The sequence below is a fragment of the Microtus oregoni genome, unplaced genomic scaffold (assembly GCF_018167655.1).
Source record: "Microtus oregoni isolate MIOR12 unplaced genomic scaffold, Mior012 000117F_ref0000505, whole genome shotgun sequence".
NCBI classification, from domain to species: Eukaryota; Metazoa; Chordata; class Mammalia; order Rodentia; family Cricetidae; genus Microtus; species Microtus oregoni.
The window spans coordinates 2,258,642-2,278,028 of record NW_024544746.1 but is presented as its reverse complement, the minus strand read 5'-3'; the positions used below and the strand labels follow the sequence as shown (position 1 = coordinate 2,278,028).

The window sequence follows — 19,387 nt, the reverse complement described above, 5'->3', positions numbered from 1 at the left end:
GACAGTGGAGGACGGATGGACAGTGGAGGACGGATAGACAGTGGAGGACACGTGGACAGTGGAGGACGGATGGACAGTGGAGGACACGTGGACAGTGGAGGACACGTGGACAGTGGAGGACACGTGGACAGTGGAGGACGGATGGACAGTGGAGGACACGTGGACAGTGGAGGACACGTGGACAGTGGAGGACACGTGGACAGTGGAGGACGGATGGACAGTGGAGGACACGTGGACAGTGGAGGACACGTGGACAGTGGAGGACACGTGGACAGTGCAGGACACGTGGACAGTGGAGGACGGATGGACAGTGGAGGACACGTGGACAGTGGAGGACACGTGGACAGTGGAGGACACGTGGACAGTGGAGGACACGTGGACAGTGGAGGACACGTGGACAGTGCAGGACACATGGACAGTGGAGGACGGATGGACAGTGGAGGACACGTGGACAGTGGAGGACACGTGGACAGTGGAGGACACGTGGACAGTGGAGGACACGTGGACAGTGCAGGACACGTGGACAGTGGAGGACGGATGGACAGTGGAGGACACGTGGACAGTGGAGGACACGTGGACAGTGGAGGACGGATGGACAGTGGAGGACACATGGACAGTGGAGGACGGATGGACAGTGGAGGACACATGGACAGTGGAGGACGGATGGACAGTGGAGGACGGATGGACAGTGGAGGACACATAGACAGTGGAGGATACATGGACAGTGGAGGACACATAGACAGTGGAGGACGGATGGACAGTGGAGGACACGTGGACAGTGGAGGACACGTGGACAGTGGAGGACGGATGGACAGTGGAGGACACGTGGACAGTGGAGGACACATGGACAGTGGAGGTAACATGAGGTCTTACATGCAAGAGGCAGTGTGCTGTGCTAATGCACATCAAGGAGAAATGTGGAACAGCTCCTACCATGACATAGAAGGCGGTGACCACGTTGAGGGAGGAGGCAAATATGGAACTCATGGTCTTCACCGATGGTTCATCCAGGCTGTCATAGGTAGGCAGGACCTGGCTGTGTAAAGACAAGCGAGTTACACAGACTCCAGACAAGCAGGTTCCAGAGCCTCACCCCCTCCTAGCAACTCCTAGGCCCTCTACAACAATCCAGGCAACAAGCCCCTGGCACTTCCTTGCCAAAACATTCTCCACAGACCATGGTGCCACAGGCAGCAGTCGGGTGACACTATGGAGGGTGGCATCGTGGTAAAACCCCAAACCTACACCCTGGAAGGCTCCACACTGACACCTGTACAGCTAGCCTTTAATCCCAGCACTCGGGAGGCAGAGGCAGGGGGATCTCTGAGAGTTCGAGGCCAACCTGGTCTACAGGGTGAGTTCCAGGACAGTCAAGGCTGCACAGAGAAGCACCACCTCCACCCCCACAAAAACAGAAAGCAGATCTGTAAGCAGCAAACAGGAAGCCACTGCAGTACCTCTGCCAAGGGATGGGAAAGTTAAAGAAACACAAATCTGCTGGCCACGGCCACCTCGGCTGTGAACAGACACAAATCTGCTAGGGGCGGCCACCTCGGCCCCGTGAGCAGACACAAAGATGGGCAGGACGAGGAGACAACCTATGCACATTGCCTGACTCACAGCCTCTCATCAGGGTGACGAGAAAACTGGCTTCTGTCCTAGGTCTGGTGCCAGGAGTGTGCTTCTGCTGGACAGGTGGGAGGGACCCACATCACTGGCAGGACAGGGATAACCTCATGGAGGTTCTCACTCTGAAAACAGCATGTCTGAGGACTTGGGACCAAAAAAAAAAAAAAAAACACTGAGGAGCATATAAGCATATACAGAACCGGGCACCTGCAAGGTGTGGGGAGCCAAGGTCGGAGAGGGGACCTAAGAGGAGAAGCAGGAGCTGCGTTTGAGATGTCTTTACACAGCCAGGTCCTGCCTACCATAAAGAATTAAGTTAGAACAGGAGGAAAACCTGGTAGCCACCCTCATGCACTTCCCAGGTGGCTATAGCTTTCCGGGACAAGATCAAAGGCACTAAGGAAGTCGGACTAGGAACAACCAGGCAAATGGGTCTGCGCATGTGTGCAACCAGACATCTGCATGCTGGAAACCAGCAACCAATAACAGATCGGCACAAAGATCAGTGGAGCCATGCCCAAAAATGTCTTCAAAAAGTCCAAGAAAAACAAAGAGACAAACTAGCTTGATCAAAAAGCAAGCAAGAATAAGTGGGAGGACAAGGCTGCAATCCTGTCTACCCCAGGCTTCCAAGTCAACCTCAGCACAAGAGGCCACCAGAGTCGTCAGCTAGGAGGAAACGAGGCAGCCGCACTCCACACAGCTTCAGGGACAGTGAAGGGAAGCTAGCATGAGCCCTGTCTCAGCTCGGAGGCCAGCAACAGCTCCTCTGGCTGACCCGGACACACGTGCACACACACAGATGCATGTGTGCATACACACAGACACACATGCACACACAGGCCAGGGCACTGCGGTGCTGGGACACGGTGGATGTGCCTCACACAGAGAGAAAGCTGACCCATAGGCTTCTACTGGGTCCCAGCTGCCCTCCCACCTCACCCCCCTCTACAGAGAGCAGCTTCTGTGGCACCACACAACTCTTGAGGTGCCCTCACTACTCCTAGGCTGCAAGTGAGATCTCTGGGTGCGCTCTCTTCTACCGAGACTTTCTGCGTCCTATGCGGACATTTCTCCAGACACATGATCAAGGTTCTGAGTAACACAAGATTCACTGACCACCAAGAAAGATCAAAGGGTCAGATGATGACAGCAAGAACTATACCAGGCAGAAGGCAAGGGAGCCACTGGCTGCCATCCCAGGAGGGACAGGCCTACTGGGGAAGAACTCTTGTCACCTCACCTAGCAAACACTCCAGGGCTTATAGCCTGGGAACGGCAGGTGACCAGCGCAGAAGAGAGCACACTTATGAGCCCAGGCCTTCGTGGAAGGAAGACGGACCCTGCACTTAGACAGTGGAGGGCGTCCACCCTCCAGGAACCCGTCATTTGCACTGAGAACCAACCCCACAGATGTGCGCGGCCTGCTAGGAGGCCACCGCCAAAGAAGCCCAACCGCAGGCTTGTTTTCTGAAAAGCAAGCACGCAGGCAGAAGGGACAAGTGGTAACTAGGTACGCTGCACAAGAATGTAACTTCTGTCACCGACGATAATGGGGACATTACACAGCGAGGCTGGAGCTCGTCTGGCGGAGGCAGAGCTGCCAAGAGGGAGCCGGTGAGTGGGAATGACGATTTGGAACTCGCATGTGGGTGTAAACACAGCAGTGTGAGCAAATTTTCTGTCACACTAGTTTACGATTGGCACAAGACATGCTCACTGACACCACAGGAGGGGGGGCTTCTCTGCCAGCCCCCCAGCACACATGCCGATGGTCTTTTCCCACTGATGTCACATTTACACGTACTGTTCCCACCCGGGCACGCGTCACAAGCTCCTGCCACCCTGACGGGGAAGGTAGCGCGGCTGCGACGGTGGAGCAGCCCGTTCTGTGCTCACAGAGCTCCACATGCCAGCGCCCGCCTGCACACACAGCCTCAGCCATCCGAGCAGCAGCCTGAAGTCAATGTTTGTGGAAGAAGAACAGCTAAATTCTGGCAAAACCCTTGGGACTCTGCACAATCAGATGGCTGGGTTGCTGCTGCACCCCATAGCCAGCTCTCCTCTCGTGGGAGCTAGGTGCCCTCGCCAGCTAGTCCAGCAGAGTTCACTTCCAAGAGAGCACAAACTCTCCTTCAGCCTAGAGGAAACGAAACAGGCCACTAGAAAAAGTCATCATTCCTCAGTGGTCAGGAGTAAGCAACCCAAGAAACAAGCAAAGCAGGGCTCTCTACCCCTCCACACCCTCATACCCACCCCTCCACTCAATGGCACTTACGACTGACAGGCAAAGGACATGCCGAAGATAGGGACGCAGCGGAAAATGCCCTCCCAGCGGATGTAGCTGACCCGCTGCAGCCACTGCCCACTGAAGAGGCCATGCTTGAGGGAAGACAGAACAATCTAGACCAAGGAGAAACAAGGGCATAGGGTCAGTAGTCAGTGTGTAGCTCTGCCCACTAGACAGACAGCATGCCTCAGAGGAGGCAGGAGACACGCAGCTCCTCTCTACATCAGAGATGGCTTATTCTGTAAGCTGAGCTGTGTGGAAGGGCAGGGACACCCCTCGTCTGATTCTCTGGACCCTGGCTCATACTCAGTCCATACCTCAAGCTGAGCACTGCTGAGGGGTGAACCCGGCTGCAGGGCTTTCTCTGCACTTGGTGGAGCTCCTCCTGTCAGGTCTCTCAGTGGAGACAGAAGCAAAACCTCACTCACCATCCCAGCCCTGATGTCTCTCTCAAATTACAGAATGCAGACCTCTTCATAGGGCATGTCCTCCCTCTTCTCACCCTGACCCAGGCAGACACAGTCATCTTCTAGGAGGTCAGCCACTGAGGATGTGGCTACCTGAGTAAGGAGTTAACTGTCACTGGGCGGGTCCTCAGAGTGCTGAGGGGCACTGGCAGGCCACGGCTGCAATGAGAAATCTACAGCCTCAATCAGTACAGACCTCCTGCAAGGACACATGACCCTGCTCTCAGGAGGGGCGGCTTCTCCCCTGGCCAGTGAAAAGGAGTCCTGCGGGTTCAGCGAGATCGGGCAGCCATGGGTGAGGACCCTCTCGGAGGTCCCCACACGTCATCTTCCACGCTGTCCTCCACAAAGCTTTTAGGAAAATGACAACTGGCACCAAAAATGACAAATGCCACCATGGTGGCATCATACATCTGGTTACATGTTCCACATGAAAGATCTTCCCATAAAACACATAGCTGCTACACTTGCATTTTCCAGAGCCTTGATAGAGAGATGTGGTCTCAGAGCCCCTGGTCCTGCTGTTCAACTGCCCTGCTTCAGATGCTCACTATCGGACACACATACGGCCTCCGTGACATGACAGTAACTCACCATCTTGTAAGACTCGGAGTCCCCCCTCCCATCCCCCATAGGTAGCTGATAGCTGCCCCAGACTCAGGCATGAACGCTTAAGGTTACAGGAAGGGCTAAGCCACTAACACCCCCTTAGCAGTGTGTGTGGCGCTCACCACAAACATGAAGATGGTGTAGAAGAGGAGCGCCATGGCGCTGAAGGACTGGATAGAGGCCATCACGTTCCTCTGCAGGCTGAGCGGGAGCACGATGCACAGGGACACTGTGAAGAGCAGGAACACGCGGAAGCTGTTGGTCACCTGGAAGGGAACCAGCAGAGTCCTCTGGGTCTGCGGCCTGAGCTTACTCGCTACCAAGGCTCAGCTTGCCAGTGGCGCCAGGACAGGAGCCGCTGCAGGCCGAAGAGCACCTTGAGGCCTTACACAGAAGGTGGCGGGGTCAAGCCTGGCATGTCACTCTGAAAGCTCCCCTCCCAGCAACTGTGCCATGTGGACCTAAGTGCTAACCACCTCTGGCCCCGATGTGGACCAGCCAAGCTCCACAATGAGACTCCCCTGTTACACAAGAGCGGGCAGGAACCATCCTGCTCTGGGCATTCCCTGCACAGCTAGTGCCCAGGGTTGGGGGAAGGAACCACCACTTCTCCACATAACTCAGGGCCAACTCTGCTGCAGAAGGAAATTGTGATCCAGAAAACTCATCGCAAAACCCCAGACAGCATCTGCCAGCAAGCAAAGGTCTGGGGATATCTACCATCTAAGTCAGCTGCAGCCAGCACTCTGACTTCCGGGACGGGATCCTTCTGCACAGCTGACAGCACAGGTGCAGGTGAAGAACTCTGCCAAACCCTTGAAGCATCCACTCTCCAGCTACAAATGCCTGCGTATCCAAAACAACCCCACGGCTGAGCGTGGGAGCAAAAGGCAGACAGGCTCTGTGCATGCCGGCTCTCTGCGCAGGAGGCTTGCAAGGCTGCAGAGGGCAATACTGTCCGTCCTGCAAGTCTCTCAGATGCCTGGCCCCAGCACAGGTCAGGAGGTTTTGAGAAAGGACCCAAGCATCTGTGTGATGGTCTGCTCCGTAGCTCCGCTGGACCCACAGGAAGAGTGGGGGGATGGAAAGCAAACCGGGCAGATACCTTCAGAACACAGACCAGGGCTAGGCTCACAGAACACTCACTGAAAACTTCTCCAGCACCGTGTAAATCCAACACATTGCATTCCAGAGCAGGGCCTCCCCTCAGCTGTCATCTTTACAAACTAAATCCATCTCTACCATCGTCATATCTGGTAAACAGGTGTGAAGGACTCTCACAGGAGAGACCCTCCAGGGCCATGTGCACCCTCCCTAGCCACTCACTGGCCACAGCTGTTGCCCAGTAGGGGAGGAAGACCATGTGGGGCAGAGTTCACAGGTGGGGTCCACCAGGGACAGGGAACGGCAGGTTTGGAGAATGCACAGAGCTACGTCATAGGCCCGGATTGGCAGTGTCTTCACGCCTTCCTCAGCAGGGTGGTGACTCAGCTCCCTGACTCAGCGTACTGTCAACGGCCAAGCACAGCAGCCACATGAGCACCTGGCCTCTTTTGCCATTTGATGGGCAGCAGTGGAAGGCTGAGGCCCCTGGGCTGCACAGCGGTGTGACCTGTCATGCCTCTCCTCCTTCCCGGCCCTCACACTACAGGCTGTCTCACAGCCTGCTTTCCCTCTCCTGGAGCCTCTCAGACACTACCCCAGTAAAGTCTCTGAAATCCAGGCCAGGAACCTGAGTAACAGTTGGCAGGCATGGGAAGCTTCTCTGGGCCACGTACACTGGTCTCAGCTGGTTTCAGAAGAGGAGACACTGGGCGGCAACCACAAGCATTTAAACAGACCAGACAGCTAACAGTGCCTTACCCGTAATCCAATCAGTGGAGCAAAGAAGTTGGAGCCCAAGTCACCAATCACGACGTAGAAGGTAATGCAGGTCCCCAGCATCAGCCCAATCATGCTGCAAAGACAGAAACCAGGCTTTGGGATCGACTTGAAAGAAAGCGCTGCTTGGTGATGAGAACACAGCACCTTTGCAAGACGCACGACCCAGGCGCAGCCAGCCTGGCACCTGGGGCAGAGCTGTGCCGACATGGCACTGCCAGAAAACTGGCTGAGTAAGAGGCAGTTTTATATGTCCACACGCACAGGGCTGGCTGTTTGGGGCTCTCTCCATTGCACTGGGGGTGACTACTGAGTCACCCTCAACTATTCTCTGCGGGGTACCCTATTTTCCTTCCACAGGAGCTTCAGAAAGTCTTCCAGGTGCAACAAAAACTCACAGTGATATCAGACAAGTTAAAGGAATAATCAGCTGCTTCCAAAAAATATTTTCTTCTGTTTTTACAATTCCCTGATTTAGAAGCCTAAAAGTGTAATTCCCCGACAATTTTTTCAACTCATAAAATTTTACTCTCAATGAAAACAATGTGACATTTCAGTTTAGTGCCTCCCTTGTGCAGGAGAGTTGGGGACACAGTTTAAAGAACAGCACTGAGATTAGCTATACCAGGAGAAACGTTTCGCTATGCTCGCCAAGTTTCCCATTCTCACGTACTAAGTCTCAGCAAGACTTAACTACGGCTTTCAGCTTTGACAGCTATCATTTCGGGGTACAGTGAAGGGATTCCAGCTATTCTCTAAGTAACTCTTCAGGAGCATGGCAGAAGTGGTGAGTCAAGCCACAAGGGGAAGCAGCCGCTCGCTTCCCAACAGCTCCAGCCCCTCCACTGCTGCAGGAAGAGGGGTGGGACCCCACACGGCTCACTGCTTACCTGGTCTCCACCAGCATCTTCCCGGCCTTGCCGTAGGCATGGAACGCTGGGAAAGAAAAGAGAAGAAAGCTCAATCCACAGTGAGAAAGACTGGTAAAAAAGCTGCCGAGGAAAGCTGTGGATGAAGTTTGACAAGCATCGTACGCTAGAAGTTTCGTGGATAAGGAAATACATTAAAACTCTAGTCCCTAGACTTTTTTAGGACTGCCAACCTCAAATAAAACAACGTGAACCATAACAAAGCAAAGGAAGCATGGGCAGGGGTTTTCGCCATTGTTTCACGTGAGATTTTAAGAGGAGGAGAGGAACCCAGGACCCTTAAGTAGTGCGTTCTGCCCACGGCGGCTGGAGTAGCCTGCTTGGAGCAGTGCCAATACAGCCCCATTTAAAGGCAGGGGAAGAGGGAGACCATAAGAGGAGCCCAGGAGGTTCAACCCTGCTCTAGAACTGGTACTTGTGCCCTGCATCACAGGGATACTGCCAAGGGCTTCGTATTTGTCCTCTGGTTATGATTCACAGAAAATGGAGCCTTTGCAAGCATGATGCTCCGGGAGGAAGGAACAGGAGCTCTGAGACTCGCCAGCGCCCAGGCCAGCCAGTAAAAGGACGCTGATCATGGCCAACATGCATGGCACAGCAGTGTCCTGCCAGGAGAAGGGGCTCTGTCTTTCACTCCTGACCCAAAACTGTTTCCAGCAGATGAGAAATTAAAAGCTGACTCAACAAGGTCCTTCGTAGGACCTTAGCAGATATCCGGTCACCCAGTGCTTTCCCCATAGTCCAGCCAGATGAGGGCAAAGGGAAGTTCTGTTCTTCTGGGAGCAGCCAAAGGCAGCGCATGTGACAGGATGGCCTCAACCTTGTCACAGCCCCAGCTTCCTGCCCGTTTCCTCCCTCACTCTGGGCCAGCAGCCCTCTGAGGCTGAGGAGCAGGAAACACACATCCACTGGGTATGAATGAACCAAACAAAATCCGTGCTACTTTTAACTGAGGAGGAGGCAGAGTTGGCAGAAGCCAGACAGTTGGCACCAGCCTCAGCCTGGCCTGGGAACAACAAAGACTTCGGCCTCCAGGGGTCACTCTGGCCTTTCCCAGACTCAGTTGGGAAAGAACCTAGCATACCCATCAAACCCAGTTCAGAAAGTTACCCAAGGTCTAGACCAAGAATTTCAAAAAACTAAACTCCAGAGGCGATGATATTCACAGCTGCCTGTCATGTCACCAAAGGACACCCTCCAAGCCCTGGGCCAGAACACTCAGCATAGGACACAGTCATTCCAACGGCCACTCTCAAGCCTTCAAATACAGAACAGCCTGCCCTAGAAAATTCCAAAACACACATGCTTCCCGTCATCAGCTAGCCAAAAGACCAGCGGGAGCTAGCACTCTCTTCTCCCAGACCACTCTCAACAGGGCCCAGCCCAAGACCAGGCTTTCTGCCCACCATGCCTGTCCCTAACTTCCCTAAGAAACAGGGCCACAGGGGGCTGGAGAGATGGCTAAGCGGTTAAGAGCACTGACTGCTCTTCCAGAGGACCCGGGTTCGATTCCCAGCACCCACATGGCAGCTCACAACTGTCTGAAAATGCAGTTCCATGAGATCTGACACCTTCACGCCAACAAACATAATAAAGTTAAGTAAATAAATAAAAAAAAAGTTAAAAAAAAAAAAAGGCCGGGCGGTGGTGGCGCACGCCTTTAATCCCAGCACTCGGGAGGCAGAGGCAGGCGGATCTCTGTGAGTTCGAGGGCAGCCTGGTCTACAAGAGCTAGTTCCAGGACAGGAACCAAAAGCTACGGAGAAACCCTGTCTCGAAAAATCAAAAAAAAAAAAAAAAGAAAGAAACAGGGCCACAGGACACCAGGCAGAACTGATTCTTCCTCCACCTGCCCACAATATCCAGCAACAGCAAAGTGAGAAAGAGGTGCTATTCAAGATGGGACACAGAAGAGGCAGGAAAGAGGCTGCTGTTCATGACTAGGGCAATGCAAGGCAGGGAAGGCTGGCCAGTGACTTTAACTAAGCCACTCCTGGCACAGTGTAGGAGGAACAGCCTTGAAGAAGGATCCCCACTGTAGTATGGGCACGGGGCCAGCAGAACTGGGCAGGTGCACAGTAAACATCTTCAGCTCCAGGAGGCTAGGGCAGCATAAAAAACCAGGTGTCAGAGAGCTCCACTTGGCAGTCTTGCTCACCAGCCCAAAGGGCAGGAACATAGGCCACGGCACTCAAGAACGTGCAAGAGACACTGACCCAGCATGCCCTTGCAGGTACCACTCTAGGCCCACGAAGACTGAGAGGCACACTGACCAGGAGTCATGGAGACACAGCTCCAGCAACATCCACAACTGACGTGGAAAACTCCAGACGCCAGGGGACTGGCACACAGTTTCCACTGCTAGAGAGGTGGCGTCCCCCGCCAGAGCACACACTCCCAGGGCGGGGTCTAAAGCTCGAGTGTCCCAGGAGTCCCTGGTGTGTCTGTGTTAGTTTCCATCATGGTTGGGTTTTTTTTTTTTTTTGTCAACTTGACACAACAACATCTAGGAGAAGGACTCTCAGTCGAGAAAATGCCTCCATCAGATTTCCCGCAGTAAGTCTGAGGGCATTTTTCTTAGTCAACGATTGATGTGGGAGGACCCAGCTCACTGTGGGTGGTGACACACCGGACACGTGGTCCTGAACTGTATAAGAAAGCAGACTCAGCAAGCCAGTAAGGAGCACCCACCATGGTCTCTGCTTCAGTCCCTGCCCAGACTTCCCTCAGTGATAGAGACAACCTGAGAGTTGTAAAATAAAACAAGCCCACGGGGCGGGCAGTGGCGCACACCTTTCATCCCAGCACTCAGAAGGCATAGACGGGTGGATCTCTGTGAGTTCGAGTCCAGCCTGGTTTATAGAGCAAGTTCCAGGACAGGTTCCAAAGTTACAGAGAAACCCTGTCTCGGAAAACCAGAAAGATAAAATAAACCATTTCCTCGCCAAGCTGATTTGGCCAAGGTGCTTTATCATGCACTAGCAACCCTAATACACCTTCTGAAATGAGATGAACTCAAAAGGCCATGTGGACCGTGACAGGCTGGGCACAGAAGCCACCCGACAATCGCAACAGCAAGAACAAACTGGTGCCCAAATCACCAACAACCCCCACTGTGCTGTGGCTCTCCACCCTGTAGACATCATTCTCCAGGGCTGGAGGGGAAGGTGTCTGTCAGATAAGAGCGGCCACTGCCACAGCTGGTGACACCTAAGACTTAAATGCAAAGGAGCCCATGTGAGAGAAAGGTCCCCAGACTCCCCTGCAGCACAAATGGTTAACAGGCTCCTGCTGAAGACACGCCCACTACCCTGGACATTCTTCACCTTCATCCATGGCCTCCACATGAGGACACAGGCCATCTGCACACCTCATCTACAGAGCCTCAGTCTGTGACCCGAACCAGGGTCCTCTCATGCATCCAGATAGAGGCCATCTGTCGGGTCTGCTATACCTTGAGGGAATGAGGGCCTCACTGTCCGAGCACCCTGACGGGTTATGGCATAAGCACACAGGGACTCCTGGCCCACCAAGAGGACAAAGGACAAGGGAGAGAGCTCCACACTGCTGGTAGGGCTGGCCATGGCAGGAGGAGGCACAGGAGACCCTCCTCCCTGCTGCTCTGGCCCCCACACACCTAGTCACACCACCTCATAGACAAAGGTAAACAGTGCTGAGCCGACAGCCCTGAAGACTGTCTGGGGACCTAGACACTGGGACCAGGGAGACCAGGATTCCAAGGAATTGTCTAGGGGTTCAGAGAGCTCTGAGGGCCCAGAGAACTATCTGGGGTCCTGGGAGACTGAGGGCCCAGGAAAGAGACTGAAAGTCTAAGAGACTCACATGGAGCCCACACAACTAAGCCACGTTGTCCAAGATCTGGGCAGTGGTGGTGCACACCTTTAATCCCAGCACTCAGGAGGCAGAAGCAGGCAGATTTCTGAGTTCAAGGCCGGCCTAGTCTACAGAGTGAGTTCTAAAATAGCCAGGGCTACACAGAGAAACTGTGTCTCAAATGAACAGAAAAAAAGGAAGAAAAAGTTGTTTCCAGTAAGTTACCACACAGTCAATCAAAGCCCGAGCCCTAGGAAGCCAGCGTTTAGGTGTCCATTTGACAATTTTCCCTCCATCTCCCACATCTAGACAAACCAGTTTGAGCCCTCAGGGACTTTCGAAGAATGACTGGCTGGCCGGCCAAATGTAAGAAGCCATGGCTTCCCCAGCCCAGGGCCTCACGTCTTCTTTGAGGACACAGGAGCTGGAACCCCAGCTACAAAACATGGACAGAGATCTCAGAGGGAAAGGAACACACACTGCAACATGGCTCCCTACCACTAAGGGCATGCCCATCCATCTCACCCCTGCATCCTGGTAGGCAGAACTGGCTGCCTCAGTGGGGATCAAGTTCCACTGACAAACCTCACTTCCTCAAGTGACAGGAAAAGAGAAAACCACTGTCAACTCAATAGAGAAGGAACTCATCCCTTGGGTTCTGAGGCCAGGAGTGGACATCAGGGTACTGGTGCCACTGCAAAGCATGCTGGGAAGAAAAAAGCGGCCACACTGCAGAAGCCCATCTGTGCACCTCCAGAAGAGGACAGGTGGAGGTGTGGCACCTCCCGCCTCTCTCTGCACTTCCAATTCGGTTCTCAAGAACAACTTCATCTCATTCACTCCAAACCCTGCACCGTTTTCCTCACTGGACAGCGAGTGCGAGAGTCAGAGGCCAGGTAAGAACAGCGGTCCAGAGGCTGGCTGGGGGCCAGGAACATCCCCAGGAGGCCGGGAATTTCCTTCCCACTGTCCCCCACGAGGCCAAGTTCCAACAGCAGAAGAGTGGCCCTCTGACCCTCAGGTCAAGTAATCTCAGAATGAGCTAGACAGCAAGAAAGTCCAAACCAGGTGGGCAGAAAGAAGCAAAGGCCCCCTCAGTGCCCTTGAACCCACACTACCCAGAGAAAAGCGGGGTGCAGCATTTAGTCCTGTGGGTGAAACTGCTCGAACTGAAAAGATCTAGACGGACAGAACGCAATCACCAGTCCTGGGGGAAAAGCCTACCCCTCGGGCAGATGGGCACCGAGCCCCAGCCACAGCTGACTGAAGGGCGTCCACCGTGGGCACCTGGTCCCTGCCACAGCTGACTGAAGGGTGTCCACCGTGGGCACCTGGTCCCTGCCACAGGGACTGAAGGGCGTCCACCGTGGACACCGAGCCCCAGCCACAGCTGACTGAAGGGCGTCCACCGTGGAGTTCTAGGAGTTGGAGGTGTTCCTTTCAGCAACCCCAAGGAAGGGTTCAGGGTACTGGGAGCCAGAGGCAGCAGAAGGCTATGGGACAGTGAGTCTACCGGACCTGGAGGGCAAGTATTGCATCTGTTTGTGCAAAAGAGGCAGGAGTGCAAGGGCGAGAAAGAGGCCTGTTGCTTGTACCCTTCGCCTCGGTTCACTTCTGAGACATGATTTCTCTGTGAAGCCCTGGCTGTCCTGAAATTCACTCTGTAGACCAGGCTGGCCCCAAACTCAGAGATCCACCTGTCTCTGCCTCCTAAGTACTAGGATTTAAGTTGTGACGGCCAGGGTTTTTTTGTTTTTTTAAATTTTTGAACAGTGTTATTATTATAAGTTTTAAAAAATTATTTTATTCAATACTTAAACAGCAAAGGCAGGGAGGGGGAGGAGAGAGAGTAGCAGAGAAAAATATATATAGCGGGCTGGAGAGATGGCTCAGAGGTTAAGAGTGCTTCCTGCTCTTCCAAAGGTCCTGAGTTCAACTCCCAGCAACCACATGGTGGCTCACAACCATCTGTAATGAGATCTGGCGCCCTCTTCTGGCCTGCAGACACACATGCAGACAGAATACTGTATACATAATAAATAAATAAATCTTTAAAAAAAAAAAAAAATATATATATATATATATATATATATCTCAATAAAAACGGCCTGGCAGTAGTGGCACACGCCTTTAAGCCCCGGACTCAGGAGGCAGAGGCAGGCGGATCTCTGTGACTTTGAGGCCAGCCTGGTCTACAGAGCTAGTTCCAGGACTGGCTCCATAGCTACTGGAAAACCTGTCTTAAAAAACCAAATCAAAACAATGGATAAGGTCCATAGTTCAAAATAAAACAAAAAACAATTAAAAAAAAAGAAAATACAAGGAAAGGAAAAAAAATAAGCGGCTTTAATTTTCTTTCATATATATAAGGCAAGTAGGTCTCTGTGAGTTCTAGGCCAGCCTGATCTACACAGCAAGTTTCAGGACAGCCAGGACTGTTACACAGAGAAACCCTCTCTAGTTGTAGTCATTATGGTGTGTGCATATGTATGTCTGTATTTGGGCCATGCTGGACGCGAAAGTCAGAGGACACCTGTGGAGCTGGTGCTCACCTCCTACCGCTATCACCTGAATGTGGTTCCAGGAATTGAACTCAGGCTGCCAGGCTTGTGCAGCAACTGACGTACCATCTCACCAGTCCTGATTTCGTTTCACAGAGCCCAAGCTGGCCTCAAACAGGCTGTGAAGCCAAGCATAGGATGGCCTAGAACAGCTCATCTTCCTGCCTTTCCCTACCAAGTGCTAGGATTATCAGACAGGCACCATCATACCCACTTTGCATTAAAATTAAAAAAAAAAAAACCCGGAGTGTGGTGGTGCACAACTTTAATCCCAGCACTTGGGAGATGAAGCCAGGAGGATCTCTATGAGTTCAAGGCTAGCCTGGTCTACAGAGCAAGTTCTAGGTCTCGTAAAAACAAAACAAAACAAAAAACTCCTTAGAGGAAATAGAAGGGCCGGGCAGTGGTAACACACGCCTTTAATCTCAGCACTCAGGAGGCAGAGGCAAGTGGATATCTGTGAGTTCAAGGCCAGCCTGGTCTAAAAGAGCTAGTTCCAGGACAGGCTCCAAAGCTATACAGAAACCTGTCTCGAAAAAAAAGAAAAGAAAAAAGAAAAAAAGAAGAAGAAGAAACTCGGGAGGTAGAGGCAGGCGGATCTCTGTGAGTTCGAGGCCAGCCTGGTCTACAAGAGCTAGTGCCAGGACAGGCTCCAAAGCTACAGAGAAACCCTGTCTCGAAAAACTAAAAAAAAAAAAAAAAAGAAAAGAAAAAGAAAAGAAGAAGAAATAGAAGAACAATAACTAAACCAGAGGAATAAGATTTCCCCTAGACTCCCCACGCAAGAATAATCGCCTTCGCCAGCACGCTGAAAGTCGGGCCTTACCCAGGCCAGCATAGGTTCTCCTCTTGCTCAGGCTGGCCGACTTCACCAAGAACATGCATGACTGGTGTGTCATCCAGGAGCAGAAGACCAAGAGCAGGGCCCCCAGGACGATGCCACACTGTAGGGTGGAGAGAAAAAGACACATTTGCAAAATCAGACCTTCTTCAAGTCTCCAGTTCATACATCCGTAGCAGTCGGTGCTCATGCAGGACCTCACTGCTCCGTCTGCATCCATGGGAGGCCCTGACTTCCCGTGGGTGGCACCTGAAAACGGTTCCCTAAAATACAAGCCCGAACATGGAGTACTGTTTTAAAAGAGGCTTGTTAGTCCCAGGTCAACCGGGTGAGACCGTCAGCAAGCAGCCCATGCTCCCTACACCCAGCTCACATGGTCTAGAAGGACTACTAGGAATGAGTGTACCTTCCTTATAAACCGAACTCTCAGGCCTTTCCCTAACAGAAATGAAATGTCCACGCACAAACCTGTACATCCGCAGTGAGTTTAATAGCCATAACCCCAAAACAAGAAAGCAAGCCCATGGCCTTCAAAGGTGATGGAAAAACAAGTAGCCCAGCCATGCAGAGAAATGTCACTTAGCATTTCGGTCTAGAACCCCCAACCCTTCCATGGCACGGATACACCACGCTGTAGGAGAGAAGGGGCCGGGAAGGCAGTATACAGTGTGTTGTCACATATACAGGAAAGACTAATAGTGGGGACAGACAACACGTCCTGCAGCTGAGGGAGGGAGAGCTGCTGACTACAGAGGGGCAGAGGTGACATTTGGGGATGACAGAACTCTGTTCCATGTCCTGACCACAGGAGCAACACTACTGTATGCATACATCAAAACCCAAGAAACCACACCCTGAAACAGGTACAAGAAAACTACCCCTCAATAACTCTTAACACTCAAGGCATCAGGGGTCTGGGCCAGGCATGATGGTCCACAGTCTTAATCCCAGTACTCAGAGGACAAAGGCAGGTTCCTCTCTGTGGGTTTGAGACCATCCTGGTCTACATAGCCAAAACCAGGCTAGCCAGGGCTATATGGTGAGACCCTGTTTCAAAAAAAAAAAAAAAAAAGAGCCAGTTGGTGGTGGCGCATGCCATTAATCCCAGCACTCAGGAGGCAGGCAAAGGCAGGAGAATGTCTGTGAATTTGAGGCCAGCCTGGTCGTCAGATAAAGTTCAAGACAGCGGGGCTACACAGAATAAATCCTGTCTCGACATCAGTGATCTGAGGGTGCAGCTCAGCACTAGAATGTTTGCCTGGGATCAGAGTTTCAACACTACAAAATATTTAAAAAATAAATAAACAAAATAAAAAAATTAAACAAGACAAAACACCACTAGACCAGTTCAATCTGCTACCAAAAGGGGAACTGGGAAGAAGGATATGGGGGCTTCCTGTACTTTCTACTCAGTTGGCCACAAAGCTGAAACTGCTAAAAATAAATAAACAAATAAATAAACAACAAACCACAAGGTAACATCCAATTCTCACCAGTATGGCTCCAAGACCCATGAAACCAAACACTGCGGAGGACACCTGTGCTGGCAGCCTCCCCACCCTCACCCCCTAGGTCCCTAGGGCACGATCCATGTCTCCCAAAGGAACACAGGCATGGTCTGCACACAACATGAACTGACAACCAGATGCTGGCTCATACACATGATCCCACCTCCTCCAGGTCAAACCACCAACCTCTGGCACGAGCCCGTGGTAGGTGGTGGTTCTCTGGCGGGCAGGAGCAACTGGTAAGTGTGCCAGCGTGGTGGGATTCCTTCGTGTACAGCAAGGTGCTCTATTTCCCTTCACTTCATGAAAATTCAAGAGTACACCAAAAGCGTATGCTGTTTTCTACACACTGAATGACCATAAAGTGTTTCTCTTTTTTTTTTTTTTTTTGTTTTTTTGAGACAGGGTTTCTCTGTGGTTTTGAAGCCTGTCCTGGAACTAGCTCTTGTAGACCAGGCTGGTCTCGAACTCACAGAGATCCGCCTGCCTCTGCCTCCCAAGTGCTGGGATTAAAGGCGTGCGCCACCACCGCCCGGCAGTGTTTCTCTTTTTTAAATGGCCAGAATCACTAAACAAATTAGCATTAAACCCTGGATTTTTTTTAACACATACACACATCCCCAATACTCTCTCCCCTGGATCAGATGGCTGTGCCCCAAGGTCCCTGGAGGAGATATCAGTCCGGTGACAGGCGCAAGTGGTGTGACTGTTTCTAGTTTGGCTTGCACACCAGACTCCCCTACTACATTTCAAGCTCTTTCCAAGTAGTCTCCAGGTGGCTCATCTTCACAGGTTCCAGCAGAGGCCTAGCAGCCATGCATAGTAATGGTCCAGCCTCGAATCTGCTCAGTCACCGCGGCCCGGGACATCTACCTTCTCAGGCATCTACCACAGAGCCCAGGGAAGGGTCACACTACACAGACAGGCAGCAAAGATGACAGGGTTCACGTGGAGATTTGAAACCAGCCAACACTCCCTATCCCAGGATGCAGTTCTGCTGACAGGCCAGTTGCCATGGACACTGGGACACGTAGACACTTCAGAAACACCCAGAAGTGGCTGACTCAACACTGGGGTTCACAACACAGATGACAGCACAGAGGGTCTAGCTCTGTCCTTCCACGTTCATCAACCATATCAGTCCCCACACGGGAACCTCAATGCCGTCTCAATCAGGAGAGTATACAGAGGATCAAAAAAATTTTTTTCTCTTTAACCCTGGAGATGTGAAATGTAAGACATTCAAAGTGGTTTTAATCTAATATTAAATTATCAACAACCCACTTTCACTTCCAAACGTCTATTACAGAATCATTCTCTACATCACCTCTTCGGTTCATCAGGTGGAAGTAGCGAGTCTTTGCCCTGAGGTCCCACTGCCTCCACAGCAGAGGACCACAGCACACGTGGCATCAATGAGTGGAGAGCAGACGGCTAAGCCCCACCACGTCTTTACACGATGTGACGTTTCCATCGGCTTCCGCAAAGCATTGGTAGATTAAACAGAGCCACGTAGAAATGGCCATCTTTTCGCGTGGCGCTCAACGCTGAAATAACTCCAAACTTTTCGGTATGCCTGTTTTTCCAACTAGGGTGGTATAAGCACAGAGCGGACCAAACGTACAGGGTTTGTGCAACAGAGCTCTTAGAAGAAGTCAAACCTAGGCAATGCTTTAAATCACCTTGATTAACCCTGTTGGAAGCCGGAGCCGAGGATCTGCGTGCTTCCGTGCAGTCGGTCAGAGTCACTTAACAACAGGATGAACAAAAACACCATTAATCCGCTAATTTCTCTTTCAGTGTGCCCTTCCGTGGGGTGTTGTTAGTGGACACGGAGCGCACAGATACAGACGACAACACGCGGCGAGGACGTTGCCTGGGAGCCCCTTCCCTGCCCGCTGGGCTCACACAAGCTTCCACCAGCCCAGCGCTTCAAACCGAAGGCCCCCCGCCCCGATCCCGACTCACCTGTTTGAAGCAGAAAGGCATGGTGAGGACGCTGACCCCCACGATGCTGTTTACGACGTTCGTGATCAGCCCCCATTTGGAGGTGGAAGCTGCGGTCATTTTGAGGGTCTGGGGGCCGGGACAGCTAACGCGACCCTAGCTAACCCTACACCCGCAGCACCGGGTCCGTGGACAGGCGTCGCGGAGATCAGCCTCCAGACCCTGCCAGGCTACGCAGCTGCCTGACAGCCATGGTTCCAGGTTCCCGCCTCCACCTCGCGGGAGTGCAGCAGAGACCCGGAAGAGCCGCAGGCAACGCCAGCGACACCTCAGCTCCGCTTCGCTGCCTCCGGCGCACAAACTTCCGCCTTCCAAGTGTCCGCTGCCAGGAAGTGACGGTGTCATGGGCGGTATGAGGCGGGACGCCAGCCAACAAGAAGCGAGTGTGTGTACGCAGGGAGCTTGGGTGGGAGGAGGCGTGGCTTGAGTGGGAGCCTGAGGCGGGGCGGGATGAACTCTAGCCAATAAGAGGTGTGTAGGGGCGGGACCTGTGGGCTGATGGGCGTGGCCGTGGGGCTAGATCGGCGGGGCGGTGGGAGGTGATGGGCGGGGTTTGTTGCGGTGGGCGGGGTCGGAGTCAGGGCGGGGCCCACACGTCATTGTTCCGGGTTCCACGCTCAGTCTATGAACTTTTGCTCCTTCTCTCTGGGGCGCTGGAGGACAAGTGATTTGCGGGGTACAGCCTCTTGCCGGAAGAACAGGAGAGAAATTAAAGAACTAACCTCCGGGTGAGAAGTGGGATCTTAAGGGTTTATTTTCAGGTCTTAGCCCACAGGAAGGATTTTTGGGTCGCGGTTGGCGGGAACCGTAACTGTCTAGACTGAAAACCAA

At 52.7% G+C, this 19,387-nt stretch overlaps 1 protein-coding gene across 5 annotated transcripts in view; it reads right to left on the bottom strand.

Annotated features, from left to right (window-relative positions):
• Positions 1 to 18,889, bottom strand: part of LOC121444105 (putative sodium-coupled neutral amino acid transporter 10) — a 56,452-nt gene extending 37,563 nt beyond the window's left edge. For 3 of the 5 annotated variants that reach the window (XM_041645877.1, XM_041645878.1, XM_041645880.1), the window contains exons 1-7: positions 18,518 to 18,889; positions 15,027 to 15,144; positions 7,767 to 7,812; positions 6,859 to 6,952; positions 5,118 to 5,261; positions 3,908 to 4,032; positions 934 to 1,036 (exon numbers count right to left, since the gene is read on the bottom strand). In XM_041645877.1, coding sequence (XP_041501811.1) covers positions 934 to 1,036; positions 3,908 to 4,032; positions 5,118 to 5,261; positions 6,859 to 6,952; positions 7,767 to 7,812; positions 15,027 to 15,144; positions 18,518 to 18,616 — 729 coding nt within the window. In that variant the 5' untranslated portion in view covers positions 18,617 to 18,889. Of the gene's footprint in view, positions 1 to 933; positions 1,037 to 3,907; positions 4,033 to 5,117; positions 5,262 to 6,858; positions 6,953 to 7,766; positions 7,813 to 15,026; positions 15,145 to 18,517 lie in introns of those variants that run through there. The other 2 variants (XM_041645879.1, XM_041645881.1) reach the window with 2 other exon arrangements.
• Between the last annotated feature and the right edge of the window lie 498 nt (positions 18,890 to 19,387).